The 24205-nt window shown below is 59.3% G+C and overlaps 2 protein-coding genes across 2 annotated transcripts in view; one reads left to right on the top strand and one right to left on the bottom strand.

Annotated features, from left to right (window-relative positions):
• The window catches only part of SLC15A3 (solute carrier family 15 member 3), a 16041-nt gene extending 4241 nt beyond the window's left edge, over window positions 1–11800 (top strand). The window contains exons 2-8 of the mRNA XM_051965747.1: window positions 1853–2139; window positions 4797–4944; window positions 6143–6259; window positions 8044–8212; window positions 9933–10091; window positions 10950–11108; window positions 11558–11800. Coding sequence (XP_051821707.1) covers window positions 1853–2139; window positions 4797–4944; window positions 6143–6259; window positions 8044–8212; window positions 9933–10091; window positions 10950–11108; window positions 11558–11712 — 1194 coding nt within the window. The 3' untranslated portion in view covers window positions 11713–11800. The remainder of the gene's footprint in view (window positions 1–1852; window positions 2140–4796; window positions 4945–6142; window positions 6260–8043; window positions 8213–9932; window positions 10092–10949; window positions 11109–11557) is intronic.
• TMEM132A (transmembrane protein 132A) lies at window positions 11742–24205 on the bottom strand. The gene is made up of 11 exons (XM_051965746.1): window positions 24050–24205; window positions 21541–21755; window positions 21060–21278; window positions 20457–20788; window positions 20135–20281; window positions 18076–18268; window positions 17501–17644; window positions 15958–16160; window positions 14922–15198; window positions 14622–14813; window positions 11742–13036 (listed from the first exon to the last, which is right to left on the bottom strand). The coding sequence occupies exons 1-11, from the start codon at window positions 24156–24158 to the stop codon at window positions 11978–11980; spliced, it is 3090 nt and encodes a 1029-aa protein (XP_051821706.1). The 5' UTR covers window positions 24159–24205; the 3' UTR covers window positions 11742–11977.

Genomic DNA, 24205 nt, shown 5'->3' with positions numbered 1-24205 from the left:
ATGAAAGCTGAAAAGTCAGTGGTAGAAAGGATGATAACTGCCATTTTTATAGCACTAGAATGATAATGGAATGGGAGCAAGCCCAGCCGTGCACATGCTAGTGATCCTCATTGTGACATACTCCAGCTCCAAACTGTCACCCACCCTGGGCATTGGGGATCATGGGAGAAACCCCCTCCCCACAAAATTCTGAGAATATATCCTGAACAGAAGCAGTCTCTCCTCTTCGTATAGCCTACTGAGGGGAGTCTCATGCTGGCTCAGTTGCCAATAATCTTCAAGGTAAACCCCTGATCATGAGGAGCAATCAAGGATCCCAAAGCAAGAGGGCTTTTTTGGTTGTTGTAACAGATACTGCATCCCTCCCCATGGGCCCCCCCACTACATTTCTATGAATGTTGGAGGGGATGTGGGAAAACTGGGATACTGGTACATTGTTGGTGGAATTGTGAATGGCTGTGAAGGGCTGTTTCTGCCAATCACACTGTGAGGTAGAAAATACAAAGACTGTTTTTTTATGGATGAACCAGATGAGGGCCAGGGGAATGGAGGAAGGTAACCAAGGTCACACAGGCAAGTGACAGGGGGAGAATTTGGCTGCAGATGGCTGGGACTTCAAGACCAACATACTTCCCCTTGCATTTGTGCTTCCCTTGTGGGCAGATTTGTTCATCCCAATGACCCAAACATCCTGTTCTAGAGGAAACAGATCACGACGATTCTAATCCTGGCTCCAGCAATGATCACTCTGGGCAAGTCATTTTCCTTCCAGATCTCAATTTGCTCATCTGTTGAATGGAACAATAAGATAGTGTTTTCACTGAGTAGTTAGAGGTCAATAGTCTATAGTATTATAAGTGTATAAACTCTCAGCAGCAGGGTCCCTATAATCTAATCTCAGGGGACAAAAAGATCGCTGTTCTTTATGGGGGGCTTGCCAAGTGTCTGAAAGGGTGAGGCGATAAAAATACTGTAGGAGGGTTGGTATTAATAGCTGGATGCAATCACATGCTCAAAAGAGGAAGTTGTCCAGATGTACCCTAAGAGATATGGTCCGTGCCCTTTTCTCTGAAGTTTTGCTAAGATAACAGCTGTCACAGAGGAAAGAGCACCTGATCCAGCAAGACCCGAGTTCGAATTCTGTCTCAGACTCATAGTAGCTGTGTGGCTCTTCACTTCTCTCAGTCTTAGTTTCTCCATCTGTAAAATGGGGATAATCGTGGGACCTGCCTCCCAGGATGGTTGTGAGGATTGAGTGGGGTAATATTTGTAGAGAGCTATCAAAATGGTAGCTGCTACAATGGCAGACTTTTAAGTAGAAGCTTTCTTATGAGATATTGGAGATTTTGCAGCTCTATATCCTGGGTCCTGCAGGAATTCTTTAGTCTGGGCTTGAAGACCACGGAGATGAAATGGTTTGCCCATAGTGCAAAGACAGTAACTGTCAGAGGTGACATTTGAACTCTCTCAGGTCTTCCCTGCTCCCAATGCCAGATGTGGAGATGCTCCATAGACACTTTGAGAGTCTCCACAACATGATGTTGCCTCTGTGGTTTAAGGAATATGGGCTAGAACATATATGAACCAAGTGATATAGCATCCAAATTCCTAGAGAAGTGGAGAGAGCTGCAAGAAGAATTAGATAGCAGAACTATACTAGTGGGGGATTTCAACCTCCTTCTCTCAGAACTAGATAAATCAAACCACAAAATAAATGGGAAAGAAGTTAAGGAGGGAAATAGAATTCTAGAAAAGTTGATGGAGCAAGGCAGGTGCGCTGGAGCTGAAGATGAGGGCTTCAAACCCCACATGTTCCCCTCACCTCACATCTGCCCCGCTCATTCCCTGGTAGGTGATGGACCTGGGACGAGATGCCACCCGACGTTTTTTCAATTGGTTTTATTGGAGTATCAACCTGGGTGCAGTTCTGTCCCTGTTTGTGGTGGCCTTCATCCAGCAGAACATAAGTTTCCTGGTGGGCTACATCATCCCCGTGGTCTGTGTCGGTCTCGCCCTGCTCGTGTTCATCTGTGCAGGCCCCCTGTTCATCACCAAGCCCCCCACGGGCAGCCAAGTGTCCTCCATGCTGAAGCTTGCCATCCAAAAGTGCTGTCCTCGGTGCTGCTGTTGTTTACTCAGGTAAGGTGCCTTGAGCCGGCGATGGTAAAGATGATGACCAAGACTGAGGTCTGGAGAGGTTAAGGGACACACCAGGATGAGAATCGGTCAATACGGGACAGCTAGGTGGATAGAGCACCAACCCTAAAGTCAGGAGGATCTGAGTTCAAATCTGGTGTCAAACACTTAACACTTTCTGGCTGTGTGACCCTGGGCAAATCATTTAGCCCCAATTGCCTCAGCAAAAAAAAAAAAAAAAGAATCAATCAACAAGCAATTATTAAGCACCTACTAAGTCACATCCAACTCTCTGTGACCCCATTTGGGTTTTGTTGGCAAAGATATGGAGTAGTTTGCCATTTCCTTCTTCAGCTCATTTTACAGATAAGGAAACTGAGGCAGAAACAGAAAGTGCAACAGTCTCAGCACTCAAGGGCTGCCTAAATACTCTGCTGACCAAAACAATGCATATATTGTTCATAGCCTCTGCTGGAGACAAGCAGGGGGCAGTGGAAGTGTTCAGATCTTATCTATCTAAATGTATTCCTGAAACATGGGCCAATCCAGAGTCCTTGTGGACCATCCTGCAAATATAAGTAGACAAAAATGGACACAAAGTCCATTTAAACTGATACGGGAGGGGGGCCCTAGAAGCTGGAGGCAGGGGTTATGGTGAGCAGGAATCAGGAAAATCTTCAAGTACGTAGATGGTAGTGATTGAGCAGAGGGAATCGAATGGTTTTAAGAGAGAGAGAGAAAGGACTAAACTCTAGTCATGGGGGATGGGCACCAAGACCCAAGATGGGGAATCGTGTGCGAGAAGAGAGAAAGCTAGCTTTGTTAAATAGGAGGCAAGCAATCTATGTACATCTGGAAGGGGGGGTAGGACCCAGGTTGTAAAGGGCCTTAAAAGGGAACTTGTAAAGTTGTACTTTAATACTTGATACTAAGGGCAACGGGGGATCCCTGGCTTTTATTGAGCAAGATTGTCCTTGGAAAATTATTTTGATGATCATGTGAAAGAAAGTTACAAGGAGGAAAGGCTTAAGACAGGGAGACTAGTAAGGAAGCCATTGTAATAATCCAAGTGAGAGAAAATGAGGGTCTGAACATGGGCAGTGTCTAAGTGAGTAGAGAGATGGGAGATATTTGTGAAGATAGAAATGCCCACATTTGATGATTCTTGGATATGGGGGGTGAGAAGGAAGAATTGAAGATGGCTGGGGTTGTGAGCTGGATATCTGAAGGATGGTGATACCTTCCTCAGGAATAGGAAACTATAGGAAGAGGGAGGGGGCAGGTAGATTTGAGGGAAAGATCATGAATTCATGATACCCTCCGCAGAAATAGGAAACTCCAGGAAGAGGGAGGTGGTAAGTTTGAAGTCCCAATCCAGGGAGAAACCTCCAACAGGTAGCTACTTATATGGGAATGGAGCTCAGGAGAAACTAGGATGATAGTGATCGTACATTGAATTTCTTTTTTTTTAATTTAATTTATTTATTTTATTTTTTTAAAATAACTTTTTATTGACAGAACCCATGCCAGGGTAATTTTTTACAGTATTATCCCTTGCACTCACTTCTGTTCTGATTTTTCCCCTCCTTCCCTCCACCCCCTCCCCAGATGGCAAGCAGTCCTATACATGTTAAATATGTTGCAGTAATATCCTAGATACAATATATGTGTGCAGAACCGAACAGTTCTCTTGTTGCACAGGGAGAATTGGATTCAGAAGGTAGAAATAACCCAGGAAGAAAAACAAAAATGCAAGCAATTTATATTCATTTCCCAGTGTTGTTTCTTTGGGTGTAGCTGCTTCTGTCCATCCTTGATCAATTGAAACTGAGTTAGCTCTCTTTATTGAAGAGATCCATTTCCATCAGAATACATCCTCAAACAGTATCGTTGTTGAGGTACATAATGATCTCCTGGTTCTGCTCATTTCACTCAGCATCAGTTCATGTAAGTCTCGCCAGTCCTCTCTGTATTCATCCTGCTGGTCATTCCTTACAGAGCAATAATATTCCATAACATTCATATACCACAATTTATTCAACCATTCTCCAATTGATGGGCATCCATTCATTTTCCAGTTTCTGGCCACTACAAACAGGCCTGCCACAACATTCTTGCACCTACAGGTCCCATTCCCTTCTTTAGTATCTCTTTGGGGTATAAGCCCAGTAGAAACATTGCTGGATCAAAGGGGATGCACAGTTTGATAACTTTTTGACATAGTTCCAAATTGCTCTCCAGAATGGCTGGATGTGGTCACAATTCCACCAACAATCATACATTCAATTTCATCTCCTACCTCCACACCTTTGTACAAAGTACTTCTATGCCTAGAACACGTTCTCTTTCTCAAGATTTCCAGATCCCTTCAAAGACTGCCATGTCCTGTACCCTTTCCGATAGCTTCGATTGGTAGTGCCCCATTCCTAAAATTCTACGTATTTTCTATTTCCTCACAAACGTTCACGTGGCGTTCCTCCATCAGACTGCCTCGGAAGCAGGGATTGTGTGATTTTTTGAACCATTCCCCCCAGCATAGCTCATTTGAGGCCATTTAATAAATGTTTGTTGAATGAACGGTGAGGATGAGGATGGGGTGGGGATAATGAAGGGGGAGATGGAACTCCATCGGCTGTATCTGAGTGCTGCTCCCCTTACAGACCCTCCCGAGATGAACATGAGCTGCCTGGCAGACGATGGTCACCGAGGAGTCCTTCCCACCACGAAGATGTCACCAACTTCCGGGTGCTGATGAGGATCTTGCCCGTGATGTTGATGCTGGTGCCTTACTGGATGGTGTATTTCCAGGTGGGTCCGCGTGCCCTTCCTCCACTGGGGAGTTTAGCGGCCGTATCTCCCCTCAGGACCCACTGTTAATACAGGAGCTCACGGACGCAGAGAGTGGCTAACAAATGGTGAAGCACTTTGTTGTCTATGGCACTTTTAAAAGTCAGATTTACTAAGGGTTTGTCTATTTTGTTTTTTTTTTTCATAGAACCAACTCTTAGTTGTATTAATTAATTCAATAGTTTTTTTACTTTCCATTTTATTGATCTCTCCTTTTATTTTTAGAATTTCAAATTTAGTGTTTGACTGGGAGTTTTCAATTTGTTCCTTTTCTAGCATTTTTAGTTGCAAGCCCAATTCATTGATCTTCTCTTTCTCTATTTTATGCAAGTAGGCCTCTCGAAATATGAAATTTCCCCTTATTATATGGCACTTTTTAGCAAAATGACTAAAAGGTGCCATAGACAACTCAGTAATGTCAGGACTAAACATACACGTACCAAATGGTAAAGCACTTCGTTGTCTATGGCACTTTTTGCAAAACGATGTTTCCCTGCTGATCTCTTTTCATTAGGTTTATTTTTGCTTTTGCTTTTCTGAGATCAGGATTACTACCCCTGCTTGCTTTTTATTTTTTAAACTTCAGCTCCATTCTCTTACCTTTACTCTGTGTGTGTCTCTGTTTCAAGTGTGCTTCTTGTAAACTTCCGGTTTGGAAGTGCTCCTAAGTTAGTCTGGCACTAGTGGGCTGAGAGCTGGAAAGGGAAATCTGGGTTCGAATCCTACTGTCCACACTAAGAGGCTGGGTGATCCTGGGTTCGAATCCTACTGTCCACATTAAGGGGCTGAGTGATCCTGGGTTCGAATCCTACTGTCCACATTAAGGGGCTGGGTGATCCTGGACAGGTGTCCCAGGTCACTCTCTACGTTGCAGGGGAGATTTTCTTTTTGGGAGTTCCCTGCACTAATGGAACCAGAGGATTGGCCAATACCGCAGGCACTATGTTGAGATGGTTCAATTGTAGGAAAAGGAATTCTGGAAAGTCTCGCTTTTCCCTGATGCTAGAAATGTTTCCCATTCTGTTTCTTAGTACTCGGAGGCAGAAAGGAGCTGAGTGGAGGGTGGGGCAGCATCCGGGAGGATTCTGGGAACTCCTCATAAATCCAGGGAAAGCGGGGAGTCTGACTCCTGCTCTGTCCTTTCTCTCTCTCCCCCCAGATGCAGTCCACTTATGTCCTACAGGGCTTGCACCTCCAAATCCCACATATTTTCCAGAACCCATCGGACAATGGGAGCAACAGCAACAAGCTTCCCCAGGACAAGAGCAGCTACAGGGTGAGACAAAGTCCCGTCCTTTCCAACTGACCCTCCCCCTGTCCCCAGAACCAGAACCAGAAACAGCCGAACCCTGAGTATTGCCAGTCCCCTGGGGCTTCTTTCTGGGGGACGGGAAGCCAGCCTGGTCAGCAAGAACTTGGGTCTAGTCCTGTAATTCCAATGAGGATGGGATGGGGAGGGGGAGGATGGGGGCAGAGGGATGGAGAGGTCTGACACTTAGTAGCCGTGTGACCCACATGCTCTCATTGGTAGAATGGACTTCCTACCGACCAGGGGCGACGGCAGAGTTATGGGTTCCTAGGAACCAGAGCTCGGAGGAACCTGCGGATGGGGAGTGTTAGAATGAGACAAGATCGTAGAAAACAGAACATGGGGTGTCAGAGCTGGGAGAAACTTCAGAACACAGGGCTGGAGCCCACGGAGAAGCCGAAAATCAGAGCTGGGAGGAGCCTGAGAATATTAACCTGAGCAGAGAACACAGAATGTCAGAGCTGGGGAACCCTTAGAACAGGGAATATCAGACCTGGGTGGCCTTTAAAACAGGGAATGTCAGACCTGGGGGCACCTTTAGAACAGGGAATGTTAGTGTTAGGAGGGACCTTAGAACAGGGAATGTTAGTGTTGGCACAGACCTTAGAACCAGGAATATTAGTATTGGGAAGGACCTTAGAACAGAGAATGTCAGAGAGAAAGGGCCTTTAGAACAGGGAATGTTAGTGTTAGGAGGGACCTTAGAACAGGGAATGTTAATGTTGGGAGAGACCTTAGAACCAGGAATGTTAGTGTTGGGAAGGATCTTAGAACAGGGAATGTCAGAGAACATGGAATATTAAAGCTGGAAGGAATCTTGGAACACAATGTTAGCATTAGGCAAAGCCTTGGCCACATTCTAAAATGGAATATTGGCGTCTGAAAGGGGCTTTCAGTACGTTAGTGTTGAAGAAGATCAGAGCATCTGCAAACATTAGGAATGAGCATCGAATGCTGGAATTAGAAGATCCCAGAGTCCATCTACTCCAGCCATTCTCAAGCTGTGGTCAGGGAGAAAGAGGGTCTCCTACGGGACCCCAAGACCCTGTTAGGGGATCACAAGGTCAAAATTTGTTCATGATAACACTAATGATAGAAATATTGTTTCTAAAATGGTAAATGTGGGTAGAACTCCCAAAGCCCTTTGGAGGGGGCTGCAGAAACTTTCCAAAGGGGTCCTCAGATCCCAATGTTGGAGAACTAGAGGTGCTCAATCAGTTCAGTTCTTAGGCCCATCTGCCCTGTAGGGAGCATTAATACCCCCATTTTACCTGTGAGGAAACGGAGAGCCCGAGTTCTTTGCAAAGCTCACTTAGCTGCTGTGTGTCTGGTGAGAACCCACTCACATCTCCGTTCCAAATGCAGCATCCCCCCAGTTTCATCCCCCGCTTCCCTGAATTTATTCCCTCCTTTCTGTAAACAGAACCCTTTACTGGGAGAGGAGGTACTGGGACCTTGGCTCTGTCCGGAACCTGGGGCTCCCAGGAAGCATCTGCGGGGCTCCCCACTGCCTTCAGGCCTCCCTCCCTGTCAGACCGGTGGCTGCCGGGGGGTGGGGGAGCCTTTACTGGATGGGGGCATCCTGAATCTCGCCTGACTGATGACCAGAGCTGGTGACGAGCATCCCCTTGCTGCTCTCTGTCCCAGACGCCTGGGGGACATCCCACCCGGGCGGGCACCGGCCCTGACCCGGACCCCCCTCTGCTTCCCAGGCGCCGGGCTAGGCCCTGATCTGGTTCCCTCCCTTCCAGTTTCCGGAAGCCTGGCTCCTTCTGGCCAATGTGGTCATGGTACTGGTCCTGGTCCCTCTGAAGGACCGATTCCTCGATCCCTTCCTGCAGCGCCGGAAGCTGCTCCCCTCGCTTCTCAAGAAGATGGCCCTGGGCATGTTCTTCGGCTTTGCTTCCGTCATCGTGGCAGGTCATTCTGGGGAGGGGGTGTGAGGGAGGGCAGCTCAGCAGCCTGTGGGGGAGTGGGGGGAGCTGGGGCCAGATCTGGCCATCCTGGGCCAGGAAAGCGGGGGTTCCGTGCCCGCCACGAGGACCACGGGGCCAAATCGGATGCCGTGGTAGGAAGGAGGAAGCTGCTCATCCCTGTACTCGAGAACCTTAGGCCAGGAATGGATGGCCTTAGAACCCAGAGCAGAGTATTGGAGCTGGGTGGGGCCTTGGATCATAGGGCACAGGGTGATGGAGCTCAGGACACAGGGCATTGGAACTCAGGACATGGGGCACAGGGTGATGGAACTCAGGCTCCAGGGCATAGGGTGATGGAGCTCAGGACATGGGGCACAGAGTGATGGAGCTCAGGCCCCAGAGCATAGGGTGATGGAGCTCAGGACATGGATCACGGGGTAATGGAGTTCAGGACACGGGGCACAGGGTGATGGAGCTCAGGCCCCAGAGCACAGGGTGATGGAGCTCAGGACATGGGATACAGGGTGATGGAACTCAGGCTCCAGGGCATAGGGTGATGGAGCTCAGGACACGGGGCACAGAGTGATGGAACTCAGGCCCCAGAGCATAGGGTGATGGAGCTCAGGACATGGATCACGGGGTAATGGAGCTCAGGACACGGGGCATAGAGTGATGGAGCTCAGGACATGGGGCACAGAGTGATGGAGCTCAGGCCCCAGAGCATAGGGTGATGGAGCTCAGGACATGGATCACGGGGTAATGGAGTTCAGGACACGGGGCACAGGGTGATGGAGCTCAGGCCCCAGAGCACAGGGTGATGGAGCTCAGGACACGGGATACAGGGTGATGGAACTCAGGCTCCAGGACATAGGGTGATGGAGCTCAGGCCCCAGAGCATAGGGTGATGGAGCTCAGGACATGGATCACGGGGTAATGGAGTTCAGGACACGGGGCACAGGGTGATGGAGCTCAGGCCCCAGAGCACAAGGTGATGGAGCTCAGGACACGGGGCATAGAGTGATGGAGCTCAGGCCCCAGAGCATAGGGTGATGGAGCTCAGGACATGGATCACGGGGTAATGGAGCTCAGGACACGGGGCATAGAGTGATGGAGCTCAGGACATGGGGCACAGAGTGATGGAGCTCAGGACACGGGGCACAGGGTGATGGAGCTCAGGCCCCAGAGCATAGGGTGATGGAGCTCAGGACACGGGGCATAGAGTGATGGAGCTCAGGACACGGGGCACAGGGTGATGGAGCTCAGGCCCCAGAGCATAGGGTGATGGAGCTCAGGACACGGGGCATAGAGTGATGGAGCTCAGGACACGGGGCACAGGGTGATGGAGCTCAGGACATGGATCACGGGGTAGTGGAGCTCAGGACACGGGGCATAGAGTGATGGAGCTCAGGACATGGGGCACAGAGTGATGGAGCTCAGGCCCCAGGACATAGGGTGATGGAGCTCAGGCCCCAGAGCACAGGGTGATGGACCTCAGGACACGGGGCACAGGGTGATGGAGCTCAGGCCCCAGGGCATAGGGTGATGGAGCTCAGGCCCCAGAGCACAGGGTGATGGACCTCAGGACACGGGGCATAGGGTGTTGGAGCTGGGTGGGTCTTAGATCATGGGGCACAGAGTTACCTACTGGCAGGTAAATTAGGTGGTAGAGGATGAGGCTGTAACCCACAATCCCCAAGGTGCTCAATCCTGACGATTCCCAACAGGCATCCTGGAGACCAAGAGGCTCCAGTACATCCACCTCAATGAGACAGTGGCTCAGCAAATTGGAGAGGACTTGTACTTTGCAGCCCCTATGTATATCTGGTGGCAGATCCCTCAGTATCTCCTCATTGGTATCAGCGAGATTTTTGCCAGCATCCCAGGTACCATGGCAACCCCCTTCCCCCCTTCCCCAAAGACCAGGGGCCCCTCAGGAGTGGGTGCCCTCTTGATAGAATTCAGATGGAAGTCTCAGTGTGAGCCCAGAAGAGGTGAGAAAGGCTCCCGGCCCGGGGATTGTGGGCCCAGAAACTGTCCCGAGGCAGAGGGGGCAGCACAGAACCTCAGCGTTGGAAGCAGCCTCGCAGGGAGGGCCAAATGCCGGCTCCAGAACCACCAGGAGGCTCCGAGCTTCCACCTAAAGCTCTCCAAGGAGAGGAGACCGACCCCCTCCCAAGGCCGCCGGGTGCATCCCGGGACAGATGTGGGGCCTTGCGCCTTGGGCCAAGTTCTAATCTGCCCCTTGGGAACCTGAACTCCAGGCTTTGGGTTGGGGGCGAAGCTCGCAGAAGGGCAGAAAGGAATCTGAGGAGGGTACTTGGAGACCAGCAGGCTTGGGGGGAGGTTTGCAAGGGGCTGTGGCTGAATATTACACGCCCATGGGCAACATAATATCCTTATAATGGCAGAGGGAGGGCGGAGCAGTGTTGGTCCGGGAGCAGCTGGTCATCATCCTTCCCCCGGGGCTTCCATGGGTCCAACTGGGAGAATCTCCCCTGAGGCCAGAGCCAGGCCTCCCCCCGCCCCAGAGCCCCGGCAGAGGCTGGCCCCCGTTCTAGCTCAGTCAGCAGGGAGTGCGGGGTCTCTGGTCGGCTCCCGCCCCGGAATCCGGCCTCTTTCCCCCTGCTCAGGGCTGAGCCCGGAACCGGGTCCCGCTGGAGTTTTAAGGGACGGGCCCCTTCCCAGGGTCTGTAGCCTGGCCGGGTTTCCTCCCCTGCTCACCCCCTCCCGCTCTGCCCTAGGTCTGGAGTTTGCCTACTCGGAAGCTCCCCGGTCCATGCAGGGCGCCATCATGGGCATCTTCTACTTCCTGTCTGGGATCGGCTCCCTTCTGGGCTCGGGTCTGGTGGCCTTATTGTCCCTCCCGGCAGGGGGCTGGCTGCACTGCCCCAAGGATTACGGTGAGCGCGCGCGCGGGGGTGGGGGGGGCAGGGGGTGCACGAAGCTCAGGGCTGGGGGAAGTCCCCTGCCCACCCTGTGCCCTCAGACACGGAAGATCCCCCGCCCTTGGAGGAAGCCTTAGTATTAAAGTCACAATCTCTTGCCCCGTCCTCGGATGGGAAACTGAGGCCCATAAAGCAGAAGCAGCTCGCTCCCTCCCGTGGGGGGGGGGGGGCTGCGGAGCCAGATTCCTCGGGCCATATGTTAAAATAAGACCCCCCCCCAGGCCAAGAAGGGGAAGGGGGAGGCCGAAGTGGAGGGGCGGCGGCGGGGGCGGGCGCCCGGCAGTCAGCAGCCCCCACCGTCACTTCCCAGAGCCGAGCCGGGGGCGCTGGGAGACTCGAACCCAGCTCCCGCTGCGCCCGGGCGGGGCAGGGGGCCTCACGCGCCCGGGGCTCTCCGTCCGCAGGAAACATCAACAACTGCCGGCTGGACCTCTACTTCTTCCTGCTGGCCGGCATCCAGGCGGCCACGGCGCTCCTCTTCCTGGCGATCGCCACCCGCTACGAGAGGTCGGCCCCGGGGCCGCCCGGCCGCCGCAGCCCCGGGAGAGAGGGCGGCTGAGGGCGCCGGCGCCAAGAGCAGGCAGGCTCTGGGCTCCATCTCCTTTTATTTGTACCCGACGCGAGAATAAAACATTTGTCATAAATAACGGGCAGCGGCCCTTCCCCGCCCCGCGGCGAGGAGGAGGAGGGGGTGGGGGCGGGAGCGGCAGGCCGGGGGCGCGAGGGCTCGGGCCGGCCCCCAGGGGGGATGGAAGCAGGGGAGGGGCGCTCTCCGACTCCGCCCCGCGACCCCAGGAGGCCGTGGGCGGGAAGGGGGCGGGGCGTCAGGAGCTGCCCCGGATCCTCTCCATGTAGCTCCTCAGCTCATCGGGGTCCCGCAGGCCCATGTCCTCACACACCCAGCGGATGTCGTCTTCCCCGGCCACCAGAATAGACTGGACGGCCGGAGCCGGAGGCTCCTCGGGGGGCCGGGCCGGGGGCGCCGCGGCAAAGGTCACAAACTCCACCCGCTTCCTCCGGCCCCCCGGCTCTTTCCGGGGCAGAGTGGCCCCCAGGGGTGGAGTGGGGTCCGGGCTGCCGCCGCCGCCTCCGCCCCCCTCGCAGTGGCAGCCCCCCTCCCCCGAGGCGGGGGCGGCTGGGCTCGGGGGCCTCTCCTCCCGGGGGGGTCGCCGGTCCAGCTGCCGGCTCAGCTCCTCCTGATCCGTCCCCAGCCAGACCCAGTTGTGGGGCTGCGGGGAAGTGGGGCCCCCGGAGGCCGGGGCGTCAGGGGGCTCCTTGCGCTGGTAGCGCAGCACAAAGACCACCCCGTTGATAAGGAAAATGAGGATGGCCAGGCAGAAGATGCTGAGCAGGGCGTAGAGGCCCAGCTCCAGGTCCGTCACCCTCTGAGGGGCCCTCACCATCTCCTCCTCCTCCTCCTCCGGCTCCTCCTCCTCCTCCTCCTCCGGCTCCTCCCCCAGGTGCTCCGGCCGCTCAAACTTGCTCCTCAGCCCCCCCTCGTCCTCCGGCCCCTGACGCCTCCCGCCCCCACCCTGGCTCTGGGTGACCGGGGGAGCCGAGGCCACTGGGGGAACCTGCTCGTGCTGCTGAGGGGGCGCTGGGGGCGGCCCCAGCCAGGCCGTGGCCGAGGCCAGCGGGGGCCGGTGCTTGCCCCGGCGGCAGGCCTCCGGGGAGTGCAGGCCCACCTGCAGGGGCGTCCCCTCCTCGGCCGCTCCACTCACCAGCCCCCCAAAGAAGTCCCCCGTATCCCTGCTGGCGACCGCTGGCGAGAAGGCTCCCGGCTCCTCGGTGGAGACCGACAGGGCCAAGTCCCTGCGGTCAAACAGCTCTGCCGGAGCCAGGGTGTGGTCCGAGAAGGCCAGCCACAGGGAGAAGGCCACCGCCTGCAGGGCCACGGGGAGGGGGGCACAGTGGGACAAGAGACAAGAACGCAGACACACACGCCGCCCGCGGGCAGACACACGGAAGAGGCCAGACAGTAACAGAAGCAAACAGGGAGAGAGGCCGCCCGGTTAATCGCCTCCTGCCTCCGGCCCCCCTCCGTGCTCCACGGGGGGCCCAGGGCCAGCCTTCAGCCCCCCCATGCTCCACAGGGGGCCCAGGGCCTTCAGCCTCCCCCCCATGCTCCACGGGGGGCCCAGGGCCAGCCTTCAGCCTCCCCCCCATGCTCCACAGGGGGCCCAGGGCCAAACTTAAGCTCCTCCCTCCGTGCTCCACAGGGGGCCCAGGACCAGCCTTCAGCCTCCCCCCTAGTGCTCCACAGGGGGCCCAGGGCCATCCTTCAGCCCCTCCCCCCCAATGCTCCACAGGGGGCCCAGAAGCCTTCAGCCTCCCCCCTAGTGCTCCACAGGGGGCCCAGGGCCATCCTTCAGCCCCTCCCCCCCCAATGCTCCACAGGGGGCCCAGAAGCCTTCAGCTCCCCCCATGCTCCACAGGGGGCCCAGGGCCAGATTTCAGCTCCCCCCATGCTCCACAGGGGGCCCAGGGCCATCCTTCAGCCCCCCCCCATGCTCCACAGGGGGCCCAGGCCAAACTTAAGCTCCTCCCTCCGTGCTCCACAGGGGGCCCAGGACCAGCCTTCAGCCTCCCCCCTATGCTCCACAGGGGGCCCAGGGCCATCCTTCAGCCCCTCCCCCCCAATGCTCCACAGGGGGCCCAGAAGCCTTCAGCCTCCCCCCTAGTGCTCCACAGGGGGCCCAGGGCCATCCTTCAGCCCCTCCCCCCCAATGCTCCACAGGGGGCCCAGAAGCCTTCAGCTCCCCCCATGCTCCACAGGGGGCCCAGGGCCAGATTTCAGCTCCCCCCATGCTCCACAGGGGGCCCAGGGCCATCCTTCAGCCCCTCCCCCCCCCATGCTCCACAGGGGGCCCAGAAGCCTTCAGCTCCCCCCATGCTCCACAGGGGGCCCAGGGCCAGATTTCAGCTCCCCCCATGCTCCACAGGGGGCCCAGGGCCATCCTTCAGCCCTCCCCCCCCCAATGCTCCACAGGGGGCCCAGGGCCAGCCTTAGCCTCCCCCCCCCAATGCTCCACGGGGGCCCAGGGCCAGACTTAAGCTCCCCCCAAAACACTCCACAGGGGGCCCAGGCCAAACTTAAGCCCCCCTCGGTGTTCCACAAGGGGCCCAGGGCCAGCCGCCAGCCCCCCCCCATGCTCCACAGGGGGCCCAGGGCCAGCCGCCAGCCCCCCACCCATGCTCCACAGGGGGCCCAGGGCCAGCCTCTACCCTCTCTCCATCCTCCACAGAGGGCCCAGGCCAGCTTTCAGCCTTTCAATACTCCATGGGGCCCTGGGGCCAGCCTTCAGCCCCCCTGGCCAGGGGCTCTGCAGAGCATTTTCCTTTGGGTGGTCACTGGGCCTCCCTCTTCCCTCTCTCCCACCTCCACCCTTCTCTCTGGAGCCCCTAGCCTTGTCTCCCTCTGGGGAGGTTGGCTGCCCATCCGTGGACCATCTGCCCCCTGGCCTTCACCTGTTTCGAGCCGGGTGGAGCTGTGTGTGCCCAGCATGTCGCCGTGATCTCCCCAGGATGGGCGGTGCCCCGATTCAAGGCCAGCGAGATGCTCATCACCGGCTGCACCCGAAGTTCCAGCACGGACACCTTTTCATCAGTCACGGACAGGGTCTGCTCTCCCAGGATGGAGTCGGATACTGGCGAACGGACCTATGGCAGGAAGCAGAGCTGAAGGGGGGGGGGGGCTCCAAAGCCCATGCCTCCATCCCTGTCAGCTGTTCCTCTTGTTCCATCCTCCCTCCCTCCACTCTCTCTCACCTCCAAAGAAGTAACCCCTGGCTCCCGGCCAACCAGGACGCTGCCAGCCTCCAGGGTGGCCACGCGGGGGTCTTGGACACGGGCATGGGGTCCCACGAGATGAGTCACATCCAGTAGCCAATCGGGGCCCAGGAGATAAATAAGATGGCGGCCTCCATCCTGAGGATGGGCAACGAAAGGAACGAGGAACCGGACGCCAGCACGCTGGTATTGCAGCCGGCAGCCCCGGGCCCGCCGGTCCGCCTCCTCGCCTCCTTCCTCGGGCTCGGTGGGGGCGCTACCCAGCCAAGGACAAAGCGGTCAGTGGAGGAGGGCGGCCTGGAACTCCCTGCTCTGACCCATACCGCAGGCCACTCTTTAATCAGACCATTCTAGGACACTCCTGACCCCGTCCCCTGATGGTATCTACTCCACGGCTCTTCACTGACCCTCTGCCCTGTTCCTGGCAGACTGGCCGGAAGAATCCGGAGCTTCTTAAGCTTAAAGGAACATCTGATAACTCCATGTCACAGAACTGGTTTCTTTTAAAGTGCTAAGCAGTCTGATTTGTGCCTTTTAAAACATGGCTCTGAGAGGGGGCCCCTCTGCTTCCTCAGACTGCCCAAGGGGTCCAGCACCCCCCACACATAAAAGGTGGAGAGTCCCTGAGGCCGTGGGATCACAGGATCTGGGGCTTTTGAGTTGGAGGGGATCTTATAAATTAAGATCTAGAGGCAAATCCCAAGGTCCAAGGTCACCCTGGGGCCTGGTCCTGCTAAGAGGGAGGGGAGAGTCTGGAGCACATCCACGAGGAGGTGGCCCCATTGGGAAAGACCGCAGGGTCGAGGCCGAAAGGGAGCTCGGGCTCCAGCCGGACCAGGGGCAGAGCGACTGGAGGACGGGCATGGCCCCTTGGGGCTCCCAAGAAGGGTTCTCCTGTAGAGCCACAACAGGCCGGAGCTCTGGCCAAGGAGGGAAGGGAGGGCCCTCCCACGCCCAGACCCAGCACGGAGCACTGGCCCTGGAAATGCCCCGGAGAGATAAGTCCACAGCTCACCCACTGGCCGTCCCGGGGACCCTCCAGCCTCGGACTTGCTCCAGAGTGGTGTCCGTCATCTCGATCCTCAGCGGCAGCAGCGGGGCCCACACGGTCACCCGCAGGGAGGCCCGGAGCCGGCGCCACCAGAAGTCCACCTGCACGCCCCGGTTCCCCTGGCTCTCCTTGCCTTCCACAAACACCTCGCTACAGGCCTCCGATACCTGGGGGGAGGCAGAGCGCTCAGGAGGGCAGCCCGTACCGGCCCGGCGGGCACAAGGAAGTGTGGCGAGGGTCCGCCAGGTTAGAGCGAGAGACCCCTAGTCTGACCCCAGGCTACTGGAGAGAGGCCCAGAGTTAGAGGTGGGGGAAGCTGGCTCGTCCCCGTGTTCAGAGAGGAGCACGGCGATTCCTCCAAGCCTGAGAGACGGCAAGACGCAAAGGACAGAGTGCTCGAGTGGGAGTTCCACTTACTAGCTGGCTGACTAGGCGAGTCTCTGAGGCTGCCTGCCTCAGTTTCCCCAGAATGGTCTCTGGAAACCTTCCAGCTCTCAATCTAAAATCAGCAGGAAAGCTCCTCGGAGACCATCAGTTACCTTCCAAGGACGAAATGTAGGTTCTGGGGAGGGGGAGGGAAGGTGACCTACAAGGTGGCCGAGACCAGCCTTCACCCAGGCCTTGTGGCTCCCGACACCCCCTCGTTCCCGGCGCGTCTCCTTGTCCGCCCTCCGCACCCCGGCTTCTTAATCATGTTCCACGTGGGCTGACGTTCAGACTAGTTCTCTGAGGCTCATAACGAGGGGCACAGCCCAGGAAGAGGCGGCCATTCTGCCGAACTGTTTCTGGCTGAAGGCGCCACTGTCCGCTCTTTACCCAGAGCTCGGGCCAAACCCCGCGACTGGGAGCGCTGGACGCACACTTAAACTTGCCCTTGCTCAGAGGGTCTGGGCAGGGTCAAAGCAGAGGGACTAGGATGGAAGGATCCGAAGGCCATAAAGCACGTGTGAAAGGTCTCCGGAGCTCATCTGGTCCAACCCCCTCATTCTACAACTGAGGAAACTGAGGCCTGAAAAACTTAACTGGTTTCTAGCTGTGTGAGCCAGGCAATCGCCTCATTAAAAAAAAAAAAAAAACCCAAAACATCCCAAAGTTGATTGGTTTGGCCAAGGTCACGCCGCCGGCGCCTGGACCCCTGCTCCAGCTCAGCTCTTTCCCCGTGTGTCGCGCTCTCCCAGGCCGAGGAATCGGGGGAGCACAGCCAGGAGGAGGAGACCTCTTTCACCACCTGCCCCCCCCCCCCCAGCTGAGAGGGATCAGCTTTGTTCTGCTTGACCCCAGCGGGCAGCCCCAGAAACAATGGGAGTCCCAGAGGCCAGGGAGGCGTCCTCCCTCCTCCAAGCAGCCAAGGGTGGAAGAGGCGTCTGGGGAGGAGGAGGGCTCCCCACTGTGGGAGGGTCTTTCTGTCCGTGAGAGGGGGAAAGGAGCCTCGTCTCTGGGTGGCCTGAGAGCGGGCTGTGGGCAGAAGGGGTGGGGGCGGGGGCCAAAGGAGCCGCGAGCCACTCACCTGCAGGACTTGCGTGTTGGCCGACTCGCAGCCCACCTGCTCAGTGACCTCCGCCACAGCTCCCCCCATGGCGACGGTGACCAGGCGGATGGGCACTCTTTGGGCAATGCCAGTCAGGGGGGAGGTGTTCACCAGCTCTTCCGTCTGCAGGGCAGAGGGGACCTGGGTTACCCGTTGGCAGTGCCAGCTGGCCAAGGTTCCTATGCCCATCCTCAGTTCCAGGTGACACCCTGATGGGGCTCTGCCCCTGGGGAATGCTAGTTACCTGGCACTCACTGGCATTGGGCCCCGAGCCCTCCTTGAGTAGGAAACCCACAGGCTGCAGACATATGGAAGCTCTACAACCGGAAGGAGCCCCGAAGGCCCGACACACTCCTGGGGATCTTGGGAACCCCAGGGGGCCTAGCGCTGAATTCTGCCCCCCAAGCTCTCCCAGAATAGCCCCAAGAAATTACCCCTGCAGATGCCTGGCATCCATCTTTCTAGCTGCCCCTAAAGTCCCGGGGATCCCCTGGAGTGTCCCAGTAAGGGCGGAGGCTCTGGCCCAAAGCACCCTACCCCCCCCGGGCTGGTACCTTTGCCATGGGGACAAGAGCCCGGACGTCCCGTTCGGACACCAAGATTTCCCACACCATCTTCTCCTTCTTGGCCTCTGGGACCTGGCTCGGGTATTCCAGCTGCCACGTGACCGGACGGGTGGACGACGTGGCTCCCGTGCCGTTCTCCACAACAAAGTCCACCCACAGGAACTCGGAGAATCCAGGCAGGCTTCCAGGAGGGGGAGGACAGTCAAGCCAGAGGAGGAAGTGGGGAGCAGGGACCCCCGGCACTTTGAGACCGCCTCGTCCCACCGCCCATTTATGGCTTCTCTCCCACAACTGCGCCTCCTTCGTCACCCTGGATCCCAGCCCCCACTCTCCCAGCATAGCCCTGCCCCCTCGTAGGCTGGCCCCCTGGTCCAGGCAGCCTTCCCTCCTGTCCCGTCCCACTCCCCTTCCTCTAATCTCCAGTCACTCCCCTGGGCCAGCACCTTTCCTGTTGCCTTCAAATGCCATCTGGCCTTCCTGGTCCCCCTAGCCCCTTCTGGCCTCCCTGGCCTTCCCAGCCCTCCTGGTCCCCCTGGCTCTCCTAACCCCTCCTGGCCTTCCTGGCTTCTCTGGCCTTCCTGGCCCCCCTAGCCCCTTCTGGCCTCCCTGGCCCTTCCCGGCCCTCCTGATCCCCCTGGCTCTCCTAATCCCTCCTGGTCTTCCTGGTCCCTCTAGTCCCTTCTGGCCTCCCTGGCCCCCCCAGCCTTCCCTGGCCCTCCTGGTCCCCCTGGCTCTCCTAATCCCTCCTGGTCTTCCTGGCCCCCCTAGCCCCTTCTGGCCTCCCTGGCCCCCCCAGCCTTCCCTGGCCCTCCTGGTCCCCCTGGCCCCCCTAGCCCCTTCTGGTCTCCCTGGCCTTCCCAGCCCCCCATCCCCTTCTGGCATCCCTGGGCCTCCTGGCCCTTCCTAGTCCTTCCTGGCCTCTCTGGCCTTCCTGGCCCCTCCTGGTCCCCTCGGCCCTCCTGATCCCCCTAGCTTCTCCTGGCCTTCCTGGTCCCCCTGGTCCCCCTAGCCCCTTCTGGTCTCCCTGACCTTCCCAGCCCCCCATCCCCTTCTGGCATCCCTGGGCCTCCTGGCCCTTCCTAGTCCTTCCTGGCCTTACTGGCCTCTCTGGCCTTCCTGGCCCCTCCTGGCCCTTCCTAGTCCTTCCTGGCCTTCCTGGCCTCTCTGGCCTTCCTGGCCCCTCCTGGCCCTTCCTAGTCCTTCCTGGCCCCTCCTGGTCCCCCTGGCCCTCCTAACCCCTCCTGGCCTTACTGGCCTCTCTGGCCTTCCCGGCCCTCCTAACCCCTCCTAGCCCCTCCTGGCCTCTCTGGCCTTCCTGGCCCCTCCTGGCCCTTCCTGGACCCCCCTGGCCCTCCTAGCCCCTTCTGGCCTCCCTGGCCCCCCCAGCCTTCCTGGCCCCTCCTGGTCCCCCTGGCCCCCCTAGCCCCTCCTGGCCTCTCTGGCCTTCCTGGCCCCTCCTGGCCCTTCCTGGACCCCCCTGGCCCTCCTAGCCCCTTCTGGTCTCCCTGGCCCTCCCAGCCCCCCATCCCCTTCTGGCCTCCCTGGGCCTCCTGGCCCCTCCTAGTGCCTCCTGGCCTCTCTGGCCCTCCTGGCCCCTGTCTCCCTGGCTTTTGCCTTCTTGCCTGACCTTTCCTTAGTCCCCCTTCTGGGCCATGTGGGTGTACCCCCAGACCTCTCAGGACACAGCTTCTCTCTAGGATCCTTTAGCCCCGACACGGTCACAACTCTGGCTAGCCAGGGGATACCCGGAGACACCGAGCCTGCCTCAGTCTCTCCCTTGAGCTCTGCTCCCCAGCACTCAGTTTTGGGGGAATTATCCCAAACTCCATAGTCTGAAACAAAGCCCGTGGCCTTCGGCTTCCCACGCCCCAGCCCTCGTCCCTCTGCCCAGCTTTCCTGCTCTGGTCAAAGGCACAGATGTCCTCAAACTCCTGGCCTTGGCTGCCATGTTGGCATCCCCGGACCCCCCCCCCCCCACTCCCGCGTCTGCTCGGCGCTCACAGCTCGCCATTTCCCCGGCTCCTCTGGGCCGGAGGGCCGGTCCTACCTGGTGTCCAGCCCCGGCCCCGTGCGCTGGCAGGTGACGAGCAGGGTGGGATGCTTGGAGCCCTTGAGTTTTTCCAGCTTGGCGGTCCACAGGGAGGGGTGGGCGGGGCGGGCGGCCGTCACCTGCAGCCCCTTCTTCACCTTGATCCTGCAGGGGGCGGGGAGACGTTTCTGAACAAGGGGGCCTCAGACAGAATGTAAGAGCCCCCAGAAATGGCCGTGCAGCGTCCCCCAGCCAGTCCCCTCTGTCTGGTCGCCGCCAGCTGGCCCCCGGGATCGGGAAGGCTGGCCCGAAGGAGGGGGCGGGGGCCCCGATGACCCACCAGAGCGTTAAGGAGCCATCGGTGAAGTTGTTCCTCAGAAGGATGGTGGCGTTGAAGGGCTGCCCGGCCCTGACGGCAGCATCGGACACTCGGAGGCGCACGGCGGCGTCCAGGGGCACCTCTTGCTGGCGAGGGGGCTCGGCCTGCTGGATCTCCACCCAGCCCACGGGCAGGAGGCGGGCCGGGGGGGTCCCCTCCCCCGCCGGGGCGCACTGCCCAGGCTCCTCGGCCCCCAGCTCCAAAGTATAGGCCAGTTCGGCCTTGGTGGTGGCGGTGCTCGAGAACCAGCGCCGCGGGAACTCCATCTCCACGACACACGCCCCCAGGGATGGCTGCAGGAACAGAGGGGAGCCCGGAGCTCTGCGCCCGATCCCACGGGGGCCCGGAGCTCTGCGCCCGATCCCACCGGGGCCCAGAGCTCCCCCAGGCTCCCCTCTGAGCCTCCTGTCTGTCAGGGACCCCCAGCTCCGCTGCACGAGGGGACCTGATCCCTTTCCCATCACCCCCGTCCATTTGTCCTTCCCAGCCCCAGAAGGACCTTCCCCCTGCCATTCTGCTTCTGCCATCCCTGGAGACCCCCCCCCCACCAGGCGTCCTACTCACTTGGAAGCGGCAAGCCCGGTGTATGGTGCCCAGGGGATGGATGGCATGAAGCCGGGCACAGGGCAGATTTCGGAGGCTGGGCTGCCAGTCCTGCCCTTTGAGGTAGAAGAGGACCCGGGCATGGGGCTCCACAGGGGTGAGGACGGTCTCCACCGACACGGCCCGAACGTCCCAAGTGGCAAGCAGAGTTCTGGGCTCCGTGGCCCAGGCTGGCATAGCCTGGAGGGGCAGAGAAGAGGCTGAGCAGGGGAGGGGAGGGGAGGAAGCCGGGCACCGGAACAGCAGGGGCCGGGGGGACCGCGAGAAGCGTCGGCCCAGATGTCTCGCTTCCACCCAGCAGAAACCTGGTGTCCGGACACCGGGGACCCATCCAAAGCCGGGGGTGGGGGTGTGCTTCCCAACCCTGCCCCTCTCTGCACCCACTTCTCCTGCTACATGGGGAGGGCGCGAGCCTGCAGGAGCCCGGGGGCAGCCTCCTTACCTGCTGGGTGCCGAAGGGCGGGTAGGATGCCCGGACGAGGGGCTGGACCCCAGGCCAAGGGTGCAGGAGCAGGAAGCTCTCGGAACGGGAGCCCAGCGAGGAGTTGGCGGGAGGGTAGCGCCCGATCTGCTGGAGGCGGAAGTACTCCGGGACGCCCAAGAGCTCCAGAGTGGCCGGCAGGTAGACAGGGTCAGGGGGCTCGGCGTCCCCGCTCCCTAAAAGAGGGACGAGAGCCGCGGGGGGCTGAGGAAGCCAGCGGGAGCCGGGGCCCCTCACACAGAGCCGGAGGCCTGCCCTCTGTAACTCCTGCTGGCCGCTGCCGGGGACGGGGAGCTCACTACTTGGAGCCCACTCAGAGCGGGCAGTGGGAGCCCCCGGGCCACGCTTCCTCTCCCCCCTCGGTCTCCCCCTTCCCGCCCCCTGCTGCGCTTCTTCTGGCTGAGCTGGGAAGCTCCAGGGGGGCCCTTCTCTTCGGAGGACAAGATTGTCATCCCTGCACAGTCCCTCCCGGCCCACCAGGGAGGCAGTGAAACTATCACCCTCTCCGTTACTAGGCGAGGAAACAGGCTGAGAACGGGGCAGGAACCAGGGCCACGTGGGCAAGGGTCGGGGCGAAGGGAGAGTCGAGGGCACCCTCTCTCACAAGGCTGGGCCGCCCGCCTCGCAGAAGGTGGACGGGGTCGCGAGATCGGATTCTACTGGCTAGAGAAGAGACATGTCGGTGTATCTGAGGGTCTTCGTGGACCACCAGCTGAGATGCCCCCCCCCAAGGAAGGTGTCGTTTCAGGCGGCTTCTGAGCCCAGGATCAGGGGCTGCCATCCTCCGCCTGCTCAGGCCTGACGGGAGTGCGCTGGAGAAGCCAGGGCAGGGCAGCCGGGAGGGCAGGGCAGCCGGGAGGGCAGGGCAGCCGGGAGGCCGGGGGCTCTGAGCCCCCGCCATACTGACCAGGAAAAGGGGCTGGGGGAGGATGTGGGAGGGGAGAAGACAAGAGCTGTCTTCAAGGGTCTGAGGACTTGCATGGGAAAGGGATTCTCTTTATGCCATTTGTGCAGAAGCTGCGATGAGGAACGATGGCTGGAAGTTACAAAGGGGGAAACTGAGGGAAAACTTCCTAAGGATGCAAAGCAGAGTGGACGAGCTCCTCGGGCTGGAAGACTTCAAGCCAAGCCTGGATGCCTCCCCCGCCCCCACCGCTTCAGGGATCTGGTCACAAGGGATCCCGGTTCTGAGGCAGGTTGGATCAGTGGCTGCGTGGGCAGCTTTCTGAGCCTCGACTTTCCCATCTGTGAAGCCGGGCTAATAACCCCCGCCGTCCCTAGCTCTGGGGCAAGTTGGGGGGAGGCTCCAGTGGCGGGGCCTCGTGGAAGGGAGCAGCATTCTCAAAGGCGGATTGCTCTGTCCCAGGTCCGAGGGTGGGGGGCCCCAGCCCCCCAAGGGGAAGGGAGACGGACTCTGGGGGTCAGACGGTCCGTTATCCGGCTCAGGCCAGGTCCTGCAGCCACGGGGGACAGGTGGCCCCTCGCCCTTCAATCGGCTCTGGAGGAGACACTTCCAACCCCACTCACTAGGACCCCCTCCCTCCCCCGGGGCCATTCTCCTGCTTCCCATCTGCCCCAGAGCTGGATCATGCCGGGAAGTTCCCCGGGGGCCGCCTCCCGATGCTACTCCCTGCCCCTCCCCAGCAGCGCGGACCCTCAGGAAGGAAGGGCTTCCCCAAGTGACCCGGCAACCTCGGGGCCCCAAACTGCTTCTTCCCATTTGTCCAACAGGTGGGGGAGGCCGCCTCCCTGGGGCCATGTCACCCCCTCCCCTTCCCTCCTTCTCGGAAGGACCCGGGACGCCCAGGGAGAGCGCTGGACCGTGGGCCCTCCCGGGAGCAGAAGATGTGAGCCCGGCTACTGCAGGTGGGAAAGTTGGGGCCAGAAACCCGGAGAGGCTCCCTCAGCGGAGGGGGAAGGAGGGGGACATCCAGGAGCCGGGGCCCAGGCAGTGGGGCAAAACTGGGAAAGAAGGCAGCCCCGGCAAGCTGGGCTATCTGGGGAAAGGGGGTGGGACCCCAGAGGTGGGGAGAGGAGGTGGGTCCCCGGGAGGCCAGAGGTGTGGGGGGGGGAGAAAGAAGGGTGGGACCCTCAGAAGCCAGAGGTGTATGGGATGGGAAGGAGAGTGGGACCCCGGAGCGCAGAGGTGTGGGTGACCCCCCAGAGGCCAGAGGTGCGTGTGGGGAGAAAGAAGGGTAGGACCCCTGGAGACCAGAGGAAGGAAGGTGGGAGCCCCGGAGGGCAGAGAGGTCTGGGGGGAAGAACGGAAGCTGCCCCAGCCTCGGGGATCCCGGGGGTCTCTTGGGGGGTGCGGTCGGGGATCCCGGCGTCAGGGGGGTGGGTCCCGGCCGCGGCTGCGGAGTGGGCTGAGCGGTGCTCCCCAGACTCGCAGCCGAGCCGAGCCTCCAGGGGCCTCCCGCCCCGGCAGCCCGCCGAGGGCTCCCCCATTCCGCCCCAGGGGCCCCCTCACCTCGCACAGTCTTCAACACGAGCAGGGCCACCCAGAGGCAGCCGAGCCCGGGACGCCCGGGACGCCCGGGGCCCCGCGGAGGAGCGCTTCGGGGGCTGCCGGCGCCCATGCTCCCGGCGCAGGCTTCAGGGGGCGCCGCTCCGGCCCCGACCGGCC

The sequence above is a fragment of the Antechinus flavipes genome, chromosome 6 (assembly GCF_016432865.1).
Source record: "Antechinus flavipes isolate AdamAnt ecotype Samford, QLD, Australia chromosome 6, AdamAnt_v2, whole genome shotgun sequence".
Lineage (NCBI taxonomy): Eukaryota > Metazoa > Chordata > Mammalia > Dasyuromorphia > Dasyuridae > Antechinus > Antechinus flavipes.
The sequence above is the reverse complement of the archived record's forward strand: the minus strand, read 5'-3'. Positions and strand labels throughout refer to the sequence as shown.

Excerpts from the sequence above, each read along its gene's own strand:
- TMEM132A (XM_051965746.1), bottom strand. The coding sequence starts at position 24,158 with ATGGGCGCCGGCAGCCCCCGAAGCGCTCCTCCGCGGGGCCCCGGGCGT. Across the intron at positions 16,161-17,500 it reads CCAACACGCAAGTCCTGCAG|GTATCGGAGGCCTGTAGCGA; the intron begins GTGAGTGGCTCG and ends GCCTCCCCCCAG. Across the intron at positions 15,199-15,957 it reads GTCCCCGGGACGGCCAGTGG|CGCCCCCACCGAGCCCGAGG; the intron begins GTGAGCTGTGGA and ends TTGGCTGGGTAG.